Source organism: Corvus moneduloides, chromosome 8 (assembly GCF_009650955.1).
Source record: "Corvus moneduloides isolate bCorMon1 chromosome 8, bCorMon1.pri, whole genome shotgun sequence".
NCBI classification, from domain to species: Eukaryota; Metazoa; Chordata; class Aves; order Passeriformes; family Corvidae; genus Corvus; species Corvus moneduloides.
This window is the reverse complement of record NC_045483.1, coordinates 13,431,800-13,444,761: the sequence shown is the minus strand read 5'-3', so window position 1 is coordinate 13,444,761 and position 12,962 is coordinate 13,431,800. Positions and strand designations below refer to the sequence as shown.

The window sequence follows — 12,962 nt, the reverse complement described above, 5'->3', positions numbered from 1 at the left end:
TTATTCTATTGATTAAAGCAGGGTGATTATACAAAACTCCCTCTTGCCACATGGGATACATGTCAGCAGAGCAGGACAACACACAGAGGCTCAAAAACGATTTAAAGAAAATACAGACAGATGAATAACAGTCTTTTAGTACATGCCAGCAATCCATAGATGGAAAACCTGATACTTCTTTTAAACAAGTGAATTAAGTCCTTCCAAATTAGAGTGCCAATGCTTTCACCTCATCTGCTTTAAAAATCAGATCTGTATGTTGAAAGGACTATATTTTTTCATTTTAAACAGGTAATTTTTTGCTGGTATTTAAAATATGTTTTATTGATACCATCCCAGAACATAACAGACACCAAACACCAGAAATTCCAGACTTTTAAACGGTATCATACTTACCTATCAGTGACTCTGAAGAAGTGGATGGAAAGGGCATTCTCTGTATTTTCACCCTCCCACATACATACATGGCATAGCCATAAGTAGAATGTTATATTTTAATGATATAAATGTGACAGATCATCTCAGACAAAAAACAAATGTGCTCTGGAGTTGTGCAGGTTTTTTGCTTTTGCAACTCTCCAAAGTGAGATATTAGCAGCTGTGGGAGCTGCCACTGCCACATACTCATTTTCAACAAGCCCTCACAGAAAATCCCACCACAGTAGTCCTTATCACAACTCTCTTGCATGCAGCCCCACTACACAAAGCAATTCCAGTTACTTCTCATTTTTTGTTTCCAGGTGAAGACCTCTTTCTCTTCAGAGGTCTGTGTCCTGAGTTTATGATCACAGTCCCACCTTCACTGTCTCCCAGTAATATTATGTTTCAAGTTTCATCTTACCCTAAACTGGACTGTACAAGACCTTGCCCTACACATACAAAACAGGAACCTTTTAAAAACAAAACACTGGAGGCTAGTGCAAACAACAACTGGAATTTACTTCCAGAAGTTCCCTCAAAGCAGTAATTAGCAGCAAAAGAAAGCTCAGCTTTAAACCAGGGCCTTTTTTTTTCCTACAGCATGTCCTATAATCTGTTTCATAATGGTCATACTGGTAGCACAAATTACTTATTAGTCATCTAATCACATCTCAGCTCTTAACCAGGATACAGGGTAGGAACCACAGCAGTCAAAACATCGACAAGCCAGAGAGCCCCAACACCTCACCAGCCAGTGCTGCTGGAGTTGCAGTCACAGGCATTTTAAGCAACAAGGACAGCTAAAAAGCAGGCCTGAGGTGTGTTCTTGCCCTTCACCTTCAGGAGGGGATTACGTGCTGCTCCACATTGGCATTGTGTGTGCATCCAACCATACTTCAGCCTCTTCTCTGTAGATCTCTTTTCTTCTTTGGAAGCAAACTAGAAGCCTGCATTAGCATGCTGTATTTTGCTCTCACCACTAGAAATACTGAGGGTGCTATTTGTAATTGTATTCTTTTAAGAGGTTTGTTCTCTGCAGCTGTTTTCTGCTTGCAGTGTATTTTGTGTAATCAGCACATCATCATAAATACATTGGCTGTTCCCCCGAGGGAAGCTGTCACTGTTTAATTTACAGAACAACCTGGCCAATGTGAATTCTAACACTACAGCACTATGGCAAGAAGTTACCACACTCGGAAAAACAGGTTTCTATGAATTTTTATATCAAGAGCTGGTCCCAGGACAATTTAGTTTCTAGAAATAGATTGATTTTAAAAGCACTTTATACACTGGATGGAATAGATTCTTTCCCATTTACAGCCTCTTAAGGCAGCACCAAATTCACTCCCACATTATTTTAAAGGTGACAGTCTCACCACGACCATCTTCACTTCTGGCTTCTACCAAAAGAAGGCACTGGATATAAGTGTATTATCCTACACACCAATTCTGTGTGTGTGCCTGTTTGGGTTTTTTTAATGAACAACCACCACAACATCAATGTGTTAAGTTTGTCTTCATTTGCACAAGGGAACGTACTGTGTTGCAAGGTCAAATGTTATTATCTACATCAAAGGGTTGCTGCACAGTTTATTACTCTGAAGATTCGAGAGAAGAGCAAGGTATATTCCTGAAAGAGTACAAGCGTATGCAGCTTTATTGGCTGAATGAAGAGTTGCTTCCTTTGTTTGCTGGATATATTGTATTTTGAGAGAATAAATCACAAGGATTTTTGTAGAAGGTAGGCAAAAGGTGATGGTTGATCTTGCTGTACACAGACAACTTAGAAAATTCCACAATGGTACCAAATTATATTGGCAGTCATTTAAGAACCAGATATGAACCCTAAATAAATATTTGGGCATGATCAATGAGTTACTTGGATATTTCATTTGCAATGACTACTAGAAGCAGTCTACCTGACTACTTAGAAAAGGAGCCAAGTAGACTGAAAACCTGATTTTTTTTTATTCTTATATATACACACACAAATATATTTATATATGTAAATATATAAATAAAATGCTAAAGAGAAACAACTATAAACATAAATAAAATCAGAAAAATAGAATTCCCAAAGTATAAACTTCATTGGGAATTCTCCTCAAAAAGCAACAAAAACCTGTTTCATATATTTACCAAAAAATCTGCTTTTTATTTTGAGGGGCAGCTGGTTGTTAAATAATTTTCAGTGTAACTGAAAATTATTAAAATTTCTATGTATAGCAGCAATTTTGCTAATTCTTGGTGGTAATCAGAAGCCCTGTTTAACATCACCAGACACAGGGCAAGAATACAAACATCATAAAGAATCATGCATATTACAGAGTATTTTGACAAGAAGAGTTTAGTTTTACTTAGTTTGCAGAGTATTCTAACAAATTATTTTTATATCAAATGTAAAAAAATACAAGAAACAACTATTAAAGCAAAACAAATACCATCTTGTCTCTGATAGGGGTTATGTTTATGAAAATGATCTACCAAACACAGGTAAAACTGAGTGAAAATAACTTGAGGTCTTACGGAAAAGTGAGTTTTCTGGTTATCTATAGAGGAAAGAATACAGGAAAGAGAATATCTAACTATTTTTACACACCATGTAAGTAATAGCCAACAGAAAGCAGAGGAAATAAGAAGAAACCCACCCAACAGCGTAGCAAAGTATCTCTTAAATCTATGAATTTTAAGATTTAGCAAGCGCATTTCTACTGAGAGTGTTTGGGTTCGTTCCCTGAAATTTTACATGTGTTCACATAATACCTTACTTCAAAGAAGAAATATTTCATTTTCTTCTCCATATACAGAATTAAACAGAACTATCTCTGCATATTTCCTAAGAGTGACTGAATTCTATCATTGGCTTAAATTTAGAAGCCGGATAAAAAAGTATTTCATGACTTCTCCAAATTTGTGGTAAAATTCCGTATTTGCATTTTAAAATTAAAATTATTGGTGTTATCTCTTTGCCAGTTGTGCACAAATAGGTACAACTTGATCTTATGCCACTCGCTCCCTCTGAAGCCCTCACTGCCCGTGAAGCCATCAAATCCAAAGTGATAATGGAGCGATTTACAGGGGCTAGGCTGGGTCTAAACGCACTGGACCATCTGTGACTGGTGCGAGGGGGCTGCAGCGGGGTACCCTCAGAGCCTCCTTTCTCCATAGAAAGGGACAAAGATGTAGACTTTGGAGCAGCACGGAAGAGTCGCTGAAATGTTATTTAAGTACCAACCCCCCGCGGCTGCGGCGCCCGGCGGAGCCCCGCGGCTGCAGTTCCGGGCGCGGCCGGGGGAGCGCAGCACAGTCCGCGCCATGGCCCGGCCCCCGCCCCGCGCCGCGCCCGCGCGGCAGCGCGCACACGCACGGCCCCGTTCTAATTCAATTAGCGCAGCCTGCAACTCCAGAAAAGAGTAATTCAATTAGTGCATTGTGGAGCTCCACAATACCTCCAAGCAGATGTTCGCAATCCTGAGGAACCGGAGCTAGCTTTAAAGATACCTGTATGCCTCCAACGCGGCGCTGCATATGCCGTTTGTCACTGCGGCTTTACACACCTTCCTGACTCCTAACGAGGGAGGAAGGAAAACTCGGATGAGTTTTGTTTCGTTTTTTAAACCAAAGAGCCAAACTGCTGCTGGTGTGCTAGAGACCTTGCCCTCACCTTAGCGGGAAGAGCACATTAGTAGTAACCTGACCATCACTACCAAGGCTGAAGGAGGGGAGGCCTTGTAGCTAAGATGCAGTTTAAATTAATCATTGTGCTGGACACACTGGGGTGGTATTTCTCAATGACAGATACTGTCACACTTCTTCATACTCAGATTAAAGAGCTAATAAAAGCACATGGAACTTTTCAGGATCGATGTGGGTGCAGAACAAATGCCAATTTCTATTACTAAATATAATTACTAAATAAAATTACAAATTTGTGACGTGCTACCAAAAAATAACCAAACCCATCCCCAGTGATCCACAAAGATTAGATTTCTTTCTAGTCCCCTTCATTTCTTTGCCACCTGAAAGGAGGAAAATATTTCTTGCTGTTGCTATTACCAAGAGCTGAGATCTTGCAGCACACCCTAGCAACTCCCTGAATTTGGTGGGCTCCCCGGCATCATGCAGCCTCTGCACAGGTTACACCACCAGACAGACAAGGCCACCAGATTTAAGGAGGGATAAATCCTAAATATGTTTAAGAAAGCTCTTCTGTAGTCACTGGGCACTTTATTTAAAGAAATCTCCAGCCAGGCTAAGTATTGTGGTCTTTCTACAGTGAAGCTCCCAAAAGTCTGAACTACAAATGGGGGCTGGAGTCAAACACAAAAATTATACGATTTGGCTTCCTTTCTGCTCCTTCTTGTATCGCCTCTCATGCCTTTATAATTGCTCCTGCCAGGTGGTAAAATGAGGAAAAACAGAAGAGACTGCTGCTGAACACCTCCAACAAGAAACTTTGCTTAAAAAACCAGGTGTCACATTGTGGCAGTTCAATATTTCATAGCCAATACAAGGAATGTGCAACAGCACTGCAACTTTAAATCTTTGCCTCCTGTGTCAGTCTATCTCCTCTCATTGTAATGCCAAAGGGAACAGCAATCAGAGTGGAGATGTTCAACGTGATAGAGGTCAGGACACCAGTGGATCAACGTACCAGAAACACGACCTTGTTTATTTTTTTCCCCAGTATTATTGTTTACAGGGTGCTTTGCTCATGTACCTTGTGGTTCTTAGCTAAAAGATGAAATTACAGCCCAGGATGAAGCGTTCAGGCACACATCCAATTTGTGTTTCCATCTCAGAAAACAAAAAGCTTCTGAGGCCCTCGGGCTGCCATTCAAACTTGGAGAGGCTGACATTTTTAACAGCATGAACCAGAGACTGGCAGAGGGAATGATCTAATGCATTTCTGACTTGTCAATCAAAGATCTCACCTCTGCTGTCTTGTAAACAGTTGGGGGCCACCTAACTACATTCACAACCAGGGCAGAGCCTGCTGCCAGCCGGGGGGTGCTGGAGCCACATGCTCTGGCTATTAGTCACCAAAATTAGGATTCTGCTTTAGAGGTGCACTGTAAACAGCCCCCGGGCAGGTTTCACACGGCCGCTGGCAGAGCGCGAGGGGCGAATACAAAGCAGCCTTAGTGTCTCCATGCTGATGGAGTCTGTGACTGGACACCCCATATCTTTCCCAATTAGAGACAGAACTATGCACACCAGCAAACACTGGCTCCGAAGCCAAACAATTTCTTTCAAATGTATGTCTCGCAAACGCATTTCTGAGCATGCAGTTTGCCCACCCCAAGACTCTAGCTCTAACCTCCTGTATAACCAGAAATGATGTACTACTACTCACATTTACACTGTATTTCCAGCAATAAAATGTCAACTTCTAACAAAAAAAATGCATGAACAGGCTGAAGGAAATTTACAGACACAACTGTTTCTACCAACAGACTGACAATGTTTTTTTAACAAATACTCTGCTTTGTAACACAAAAATATAAACACTAGGAAAAAATAATGTAAAAATAATTTTTAAAATAAGTACAAAATAATAAAATAAGTAAAAAATCTCTGTCTCACAGGGACAACAGACTTCCCTCATTGCATACCTTTGACATCTTTTGCATTTTCACCTTTCTCCAAAAGTAATCTCAGTCCATAGAGGTCACGTCCACACTGCACAGCCTCAAGTACACTCCATTTGCTTCAATTTGCCTAGCACACTACACCCATGCCTTTCTCCCCAGGACAGAGCTTTTAGCCCAGACCAAGGAAGCCACACACATGCTCACTTCTGCAAAACCAAGCAGAAGCTAGTCCCCTTCACCTGACAAACCCTGATGTGTAGTTCTTTATGGCCAAGGTCTTCAGGTAAAACAAAATGTGAATTTCTGACATTCTATAGAGACACTTCTGTGTTCATCAAGATGCTGCTACCTCCACCACAAAACTTAATCCTCCTCTTCGATTACTAGAGCCTGTTACAGAAACAAAGTTTCAGCTTTGGCAAAATAGAGCTGACAAGCAACTCTGTTCTTCTCCACTTGTGTCTAGACTCCAGACAAAGGTAGTAAAAGCACAACTCTTGTCCCAAGAAGTTTACAATCTAAAGAAGAGCTGGTATTTCTGTTGGCTGTGAATTAGGTAAAAAGGAAGAGGTGGACTGCTCTCTGCCATTACCATGATACATAAAGTCTTTGGCAAGACTTTTGAATTCCTCTTCAAGCCTCCTCATTTATAGAACAGCCTACAGAAATAAATTCTAGGAAATACTTCAGTCTTCTGCAAACCTGGAAGGATTAATACAATCATTTCCTTGGCATACTTGATGGGTGTAATTGTAAATTTGAATTTTCAAAGAGCTGCAACTATGAAAAGCAACATAAATGGAGCCTTGTGAGCCTGCATGGAAAAATATTTTAACAGGGAAAGTAATTATCTTCACATGGAAAATGTCATGAAAACAGACACCTGCTGGCACATCTAGAAGCTTCCAAAGCACAAATTTCTAAGAAGAAAGAGTATGTTCTGCATAATTTATTTTTTATTATTAAGAGAATCTACATGCAACCTAATTTTCAGTTGCTTTGCAGAATAACAGTACAGTAAAATCTGGCATCCAAGACACTGAAAATGGAATGGCTGGCCTTTTTTTCTTGTTAAAATATCCTCTTTGGCCCCTTCCCACAGTGCCTTATAGGAGTTCATGTTCCAATTTGCTGCAATCTTCCACCATGATTACTATGAAATTCAGTTACACAGTAGACTATCAGTTGCAACGCCCTTTGAGATAAAAGATGTAAAAAAGAACTGTTTCTAGCTCCTCATTCCCCTATTCATGGATTTAGCCTTAAAGCCTTTCCCACTGCAGGATGATTGCCTAAAAACAGGGCTGAGGAACCAGAAGATCCTGTTTTCACCTAAGTGTCACCAATAATAAAAACACAAAGAAGAAAACGAAGTCACTTGACATATTAACAGAATCATCTCTAAATCGACTACCTGCCAATGCTTCCCATGAGGAGTCAGCAAGACTTTAACTGAGCTATTCAAAAAGAGCATCTTTCCACATTTCTGTCTGAGCATCTGAAGGCAGGCATGTAAATAACTAGACAAATTCAGCAGTGACTAAGTAGCCTTCCAGATGGCATCTTCTCTTTTGCCACAAGCAAAGAACATTGGTATGCTTCTCCAGTTACTTCAAGCTTGCTACAAAAAAAGAAAGTAACTTAATAAGAGAAAATTTGCTGGGCTTCAAGAAAGTCTTTAATGCTTTCCTGAAAATTTGATACCAAAAAAAAAGCATTAAAGAATGATGAAATACTGCAACATCACTGCTTTAAGCAGGCTCCAAACCACTCCCTTCTGCACTGGAAAATGCAGAAGCCATGCCTCAGAGGGGAGTTTTCTTCAAACCGTGCAAGCTAATGAGGATCAATCAGAGCCCATTGAAAAAAATGGGCTGAAATGTGGATGACTCAGTGCTGCAGAAGCTGTTGCTGGCAATGTGGTTTCTCTCTCAACTGGCAGTAAATGTGTTCCTCAACACAGCAGAGTTCAGTGAAGAGTACCAGTCTACCACTTCAGATAGCAAGTAGGACATACTTCCCCAATTCTCATAGTCACTAAATACACACAGAAATGTCTCTCCAAATCTGCAGAAATGCAAATGTCAGTCCTACCAGTATCCCAACACAATGACTGGTTGTGCAGCTCACTCATTTGACCCCAAATATCAATGCAGTGTATTAGCAGAAAGTTATTCGTATCTGTCATTAGCAAGGACATCTTAAACTAAAATAAATTAATTTCTCTTCCCACTTTGTAATATATGCCTATTTTAAGTAATCGAAAATAATTCAAGTAGAAAGGAAGAAGTCTCAATTTGAGTTTATAAATTACTTTCCATATACTGCTAAGCTTAAAGAGATCTGAGATTTACTCAACAGCTAAAAGCCCAAAAATTAAGCCCATCCGATTTAGTCAAATTATGCAAATCAGGATTAGGAGTCTAAACTCTGCCTGTTGTCTCTAGAGCCCTCTCAGACTAATAAAAAGTCATCTCTCCCCCTCCCCCATGGAAAGCTCTGCTAAAAGCTTGGTTCAGCAAAGGAGGCCTGGCAGGACACCTTCCAGAGTCCATCAGTGCTACTGCTGTGTCAGCAAAGAGAGTTGTAGCAAAATGATGCAAGACACTTAAGCCTCCCCTGGGACTAAGAGGATTATTTCCACAGTACTATCCTAGCTCTGGGAGCAAGAAGTAAAATTTAAAATAATCTTTGCATGCTTTCCTTTAGAGGCACATAATGAACCTACCCCAAAACAAGTGAAAATTTCAGAAAGATTCCGGCCTATTCTTTTTATCTGTTTTCGTAAGATGCTGGTAAATAAAACTCTCTGCCACAGGTTGGGCCAGCAGTATCATAATCCAGCAGCATAAACCTTGAAGTAAATGTTCATGCTACAATAAGCTCAAATAAACATGCTCTCTACAGAAATACTCCTAAAGCCCCTCACTGCAGTTCATAAAAGACCTCAGAGTATCCAACATGAACATAACACCTCTGGTGCCCAGTCTCTGCTGTCATGTTCACATGCCATCAAAAATGCTGGCAGTCATCTTGAGAGCCTTGTCTAGGTTTCTCAATGCTCACTCAACACCTGTCTCCACTCTCTACACAAAAGAGAATGTCTGCATTTTTTTAAGATTCACTGGTCACCCAAAGGGTCTGAACAAACTTGTTTGGCAGAAAGCTGACTCATGACAGAGAAAAGCCTGGATCTAACAAATTCCTAGACCAAAGGAAAAGAAAAGGTTTCCTTTATTTGCCTTTTGACTGACAGCTTACATGGACAATAATTTTCTCTAGTCCAAATGTCCAGACTCCTGCTAACAAAGCTGAAGTAAAGAATTGCTGGCATCAATTATCATCATGGCAATGAACTCACCCTCTCAGTCCTTTAAGTGGCACACAAAAAATTTAGATAGGACGGGAATCACTGCACAAATAGCCAGATTGGAGACTGTGTGATAGATACTGTTTGCCAGATATAATTAAGTGGTATCTTTTTGACACAATTTAAAGCCAATGAAAAAGATGATGGTATCAAGCCGATTTAAATAAAATAATTATATGAAGGTAAATGGAAATGCCCCAACTGCCCTGAATCTACACAAAATGGGTTAAAATACCAGAGATCAGAATGACACAGGAAAGGCACAGAGTATGAACCAGAATAAATAGAGGTCAAGCAGGCAAGTAAAGGAGGAGATGCACACGCACACAGATGGAGAGAAAAGGAGTGGGGAGAGACAGAAAGTACCTGGAAAGCTGGGAGTGCGCCAGTCCCTGGGTTATACAGGCATCGCAGCGAGGGCATGCTGTCCGCCAGGCTGGAGCAGCCCAGCCACAGAGATCTGGGCATAGAGCACTGCAGAGAAAGGACAACTATGAGATGGGACTGTATGAGACAGGATGGCACAGATTACAGGAACTTTTAAGGCTTAGCCAAATGGCATCAACACAACTGCACCTGGCCTTAAAAACAGAGACCTCTTTAGGAGAGCAGTAACTGCTGAAGCATCTTTTCCTTGAGAGAAGCTTTACAGATGTTGTAGTAGCAAGAAAAAGGCACTACGGATCAAGAAGGTAAATTTTTGGTCAATTTTCTACACCATTGTGTTGAGTTTTCCCAGTAATAAAAAGTTTCTTTCCAATTAATCAGACCTCTTCTCCATCCACAGCAACACTCCAGGCAGAATACAAGGCAAGCAATTTTGCAAGGAAAGCAGAAAAGTAAATGACAACTTTAAGTGTAACAGTTCCAGGGAAAGGTTTGTGTTTTGACTGTAAAGGGGATAAAAGGAAGAACCTGTGATCCAAGGTGAATAGGAAGTTGGTGACACTTTACAGGAGTTTCATGTTTCTGCTTGTCTTGTTGTTTGTTAAATAAAATAGTTATAATAAATTGATTCAGCTACTACAAACAAATACAAAAAAGGAGCCAAAGCAGCCAATCAAGGAAAATACTAGCCATTTTGATAGTTAAAGCCATTACCCCTTGAAATAGAGAGCTGCTTATTCATTTTACACCACTACTATTAAATTTAGGGATGCATTATAATAGCAATTCTTTTTACCAGACACAGAGTTTTTGAGGCCATAAGCACTACTGTATTTGTGTAATTACTGGCAAGGAAGGAAAAAATAAGTGTATTTTAAATTGGCAGATAGCCATGAAAACTGAAGGATGTGATAGATTAGCTGCTAGAGATTTTAAATCCTCATACTCTCCTTTTTTGCAATCCCGCCTCAGCTTTTTTTTTTTTTAAATAGAGGGGGAGGGGATGGAAGGAAATTTGAGTGGAAAGGGCAGCTGGAATGGGTATGAAATGACAGCTGCCTTCTGAACCACCATTTCTTCCTGCTCTTGAGAGGGCTAGAAAACCTTGCACAATCTTGTGCTAAATGAGTATGTAAGAGCAACAGAACCCATCTTTGAATGAGCAGAAAGGTGATCACCAACATCCATAATCTGGTCCTGTGCAGACAGACACAGAGATTAACCCTGTCTGTCACCACATTCTTTGCTGTACTTTGTTGCAATTTACACTGCTGGTCCAGAAATAGTATTAAAAGACTGCTGGGGAATATAACCTATATAAATGTTCTCAACAGAAGTTTATGATACCTTAAAATAAATTCCTCGTCGCATTTGCATTTAAAAAAAACAACCAAACAACTCTTCACTTTACAAAGATATTGAAACTCAAGAATTTGAGTACTTCATCGTATTACAATATCACATGAATTTATATGTAATGCCCCTCTTGAAGCCAAAAAAACTACAGGCATAGTATTGTAACAAGCTACAAAAGTGAGCCATACTTCCTTGTCCACCATTCTAACCTCCCAAACACTCCCGCATACAAAAAACCTCCCAAATGCTAGCAATCTTTTCTTTTCAATGTAATATGTATCACTACAGCTACTGAAAGCTGTTGTGACAATCACTTTTTTAAAAAAAATATTCATATATGAAATGGACATCCATGGTTAAGCATTTCACCAGTTTAATTTACTTAAATCAAAGCTATTTATTATTCTCCAAGAATGTCACAGTAACAGGAGATTCGCTACATGGTGCCTCTGATGATGCAGAGTAAATTCACTAGGTAAGCATCAGCTGCTTACCACTAGCCATCCCAGGATTCATAACATACTACCAAATAAACAGGGGATGATTTTATTTTTTTTTTCATACAGAGTTATCCAAGACTTGCAGCTATCATTTATTCCATATTCTCAAGCTTTCCCATCCTTTGGGCTGGCTCAAGTTTTTATGCTGTGGTAATGAACTCAAAGAACTGATTGCCATTAAAACTGACTGACAAGAAAAAAAAAAAAGAAGTTACTTTAAGTATTTGTACTGACTGAAGCATGGAAAGGTACAGAGGCAGGAAAAATGAGGAGCACTCTGCCAGTGGAAGGGCAAGCTTAAGTTGACTCAAAGTTTACGTGAGATTACGGCTCACATCAGAGTCATTAGTCTGCAGGTAGGGCACTCTATTGTGCCAGGGAACTTAGAAGGTGATGAAATGTCTTCCTCTAAAATTGCCACAATAACAAAGGAAAGCATTGAAGGGCTATTCTGCAGAGCTCTCTGTCCAGCAGAGGATATCATTCCTCACCCATGCAGTCCTGCCACTTAGTATTGTTCCAGAATTAGGAAGTGTGAAGTAAACAACTACCAACACCTTAGATGATTTCTGAATCTGTTCCAGCATATAACAAAATCTACATTAGTGATACAATTCTGTTACCTATCATAAAAATATAAGTGTGAAGTTGCACAGTGTGGAAGGAAATGTCATTCCTGTACTTGCCTTTTTACCTATTGAAGGAAGCAGAGACGCTAAATTACTGTTGGTGACTGAAAGAGGCTTATTCACAAGCCTGAACAAAAGGCCCCAGGTGCTTCAATAGAAACAGCTTGTGTGTAAATCAGATGAGTGACCCAACAGAACAACTTCATTTAGAGCCTGGTCTCTGAAAAATCTCAACAGCCTCCATCCCCTCGAACTGAGCAAGCCACATGTCAAACACTCACTTTTGTACTGTCAGCTCCACAAACAAGGGACTGGCCTCAATGTTCATGACTTGAAAGCTGACTGACAAAAATCCTCTCCTGAACCCAAGTCAATCTACATCGATTCATCAAAACAAAGATACAGCGGCACAGCGCTTGGACTAGAGCCAAATGGGAATGCTGGTATTGCTTGCTAAGTACTGGGCCAGGATGCAGTAATCTCTTTACTTTCCTAACTCCCAGTTGCATTAATGCTTCGGATATCTGCACAACCTTCAGGCCCAGAGATGCATAGCTTTTTATTTAGAAAAGCTAAGTATCTTTAATACACATTGAGTGGCATAAAATAGGGAATTATTTGACGAAAAACCCAATTTCTCTTTCCAACTGATTTTAAAATCCCACTCCCTGAACTCTGAAATATATTTTCCCACTAAATAAATACA

At 40.0% G+C, this 12,962-nt stretch overlaps 1 protein-coding gene across 10 annotated transcripts in view; it reads right to left on the bottom strand.

The window, feature by feature from the left end:
* BTRC (beta-transducin repeat containing E3 ubiquitin protein ligase) overlaps nucleotides 1-12,962 on the bottom strand; it is a 126,952-nt gene that overhangs the window by 87,009 nt on the left and 26,981 nt on the right. For 6 of the 10 annotated variants that reach the window (XM_032115511.1, XM_032115516.1, XM_032115515.1 and 3 more), the window contains one exon: nucleotides 9,751-9,858. The exons of 3 other annotated variants lie outside the window; for them this stretch is intronic. In XM_032115511.1, the coding sequence (XP_031971402.1) occupies nucleotides 9,751-9,858 (108 nt within the window). Of the gene's footprint in view, nucleotides 1-3,921; nucleotides 3,989-9,750; nucleotides 9,859-12,962 lie in introns of all 10 variants that reach the window. One more of the 10 variants, XM_032115520.1, reaches the window with a different exon arrangement.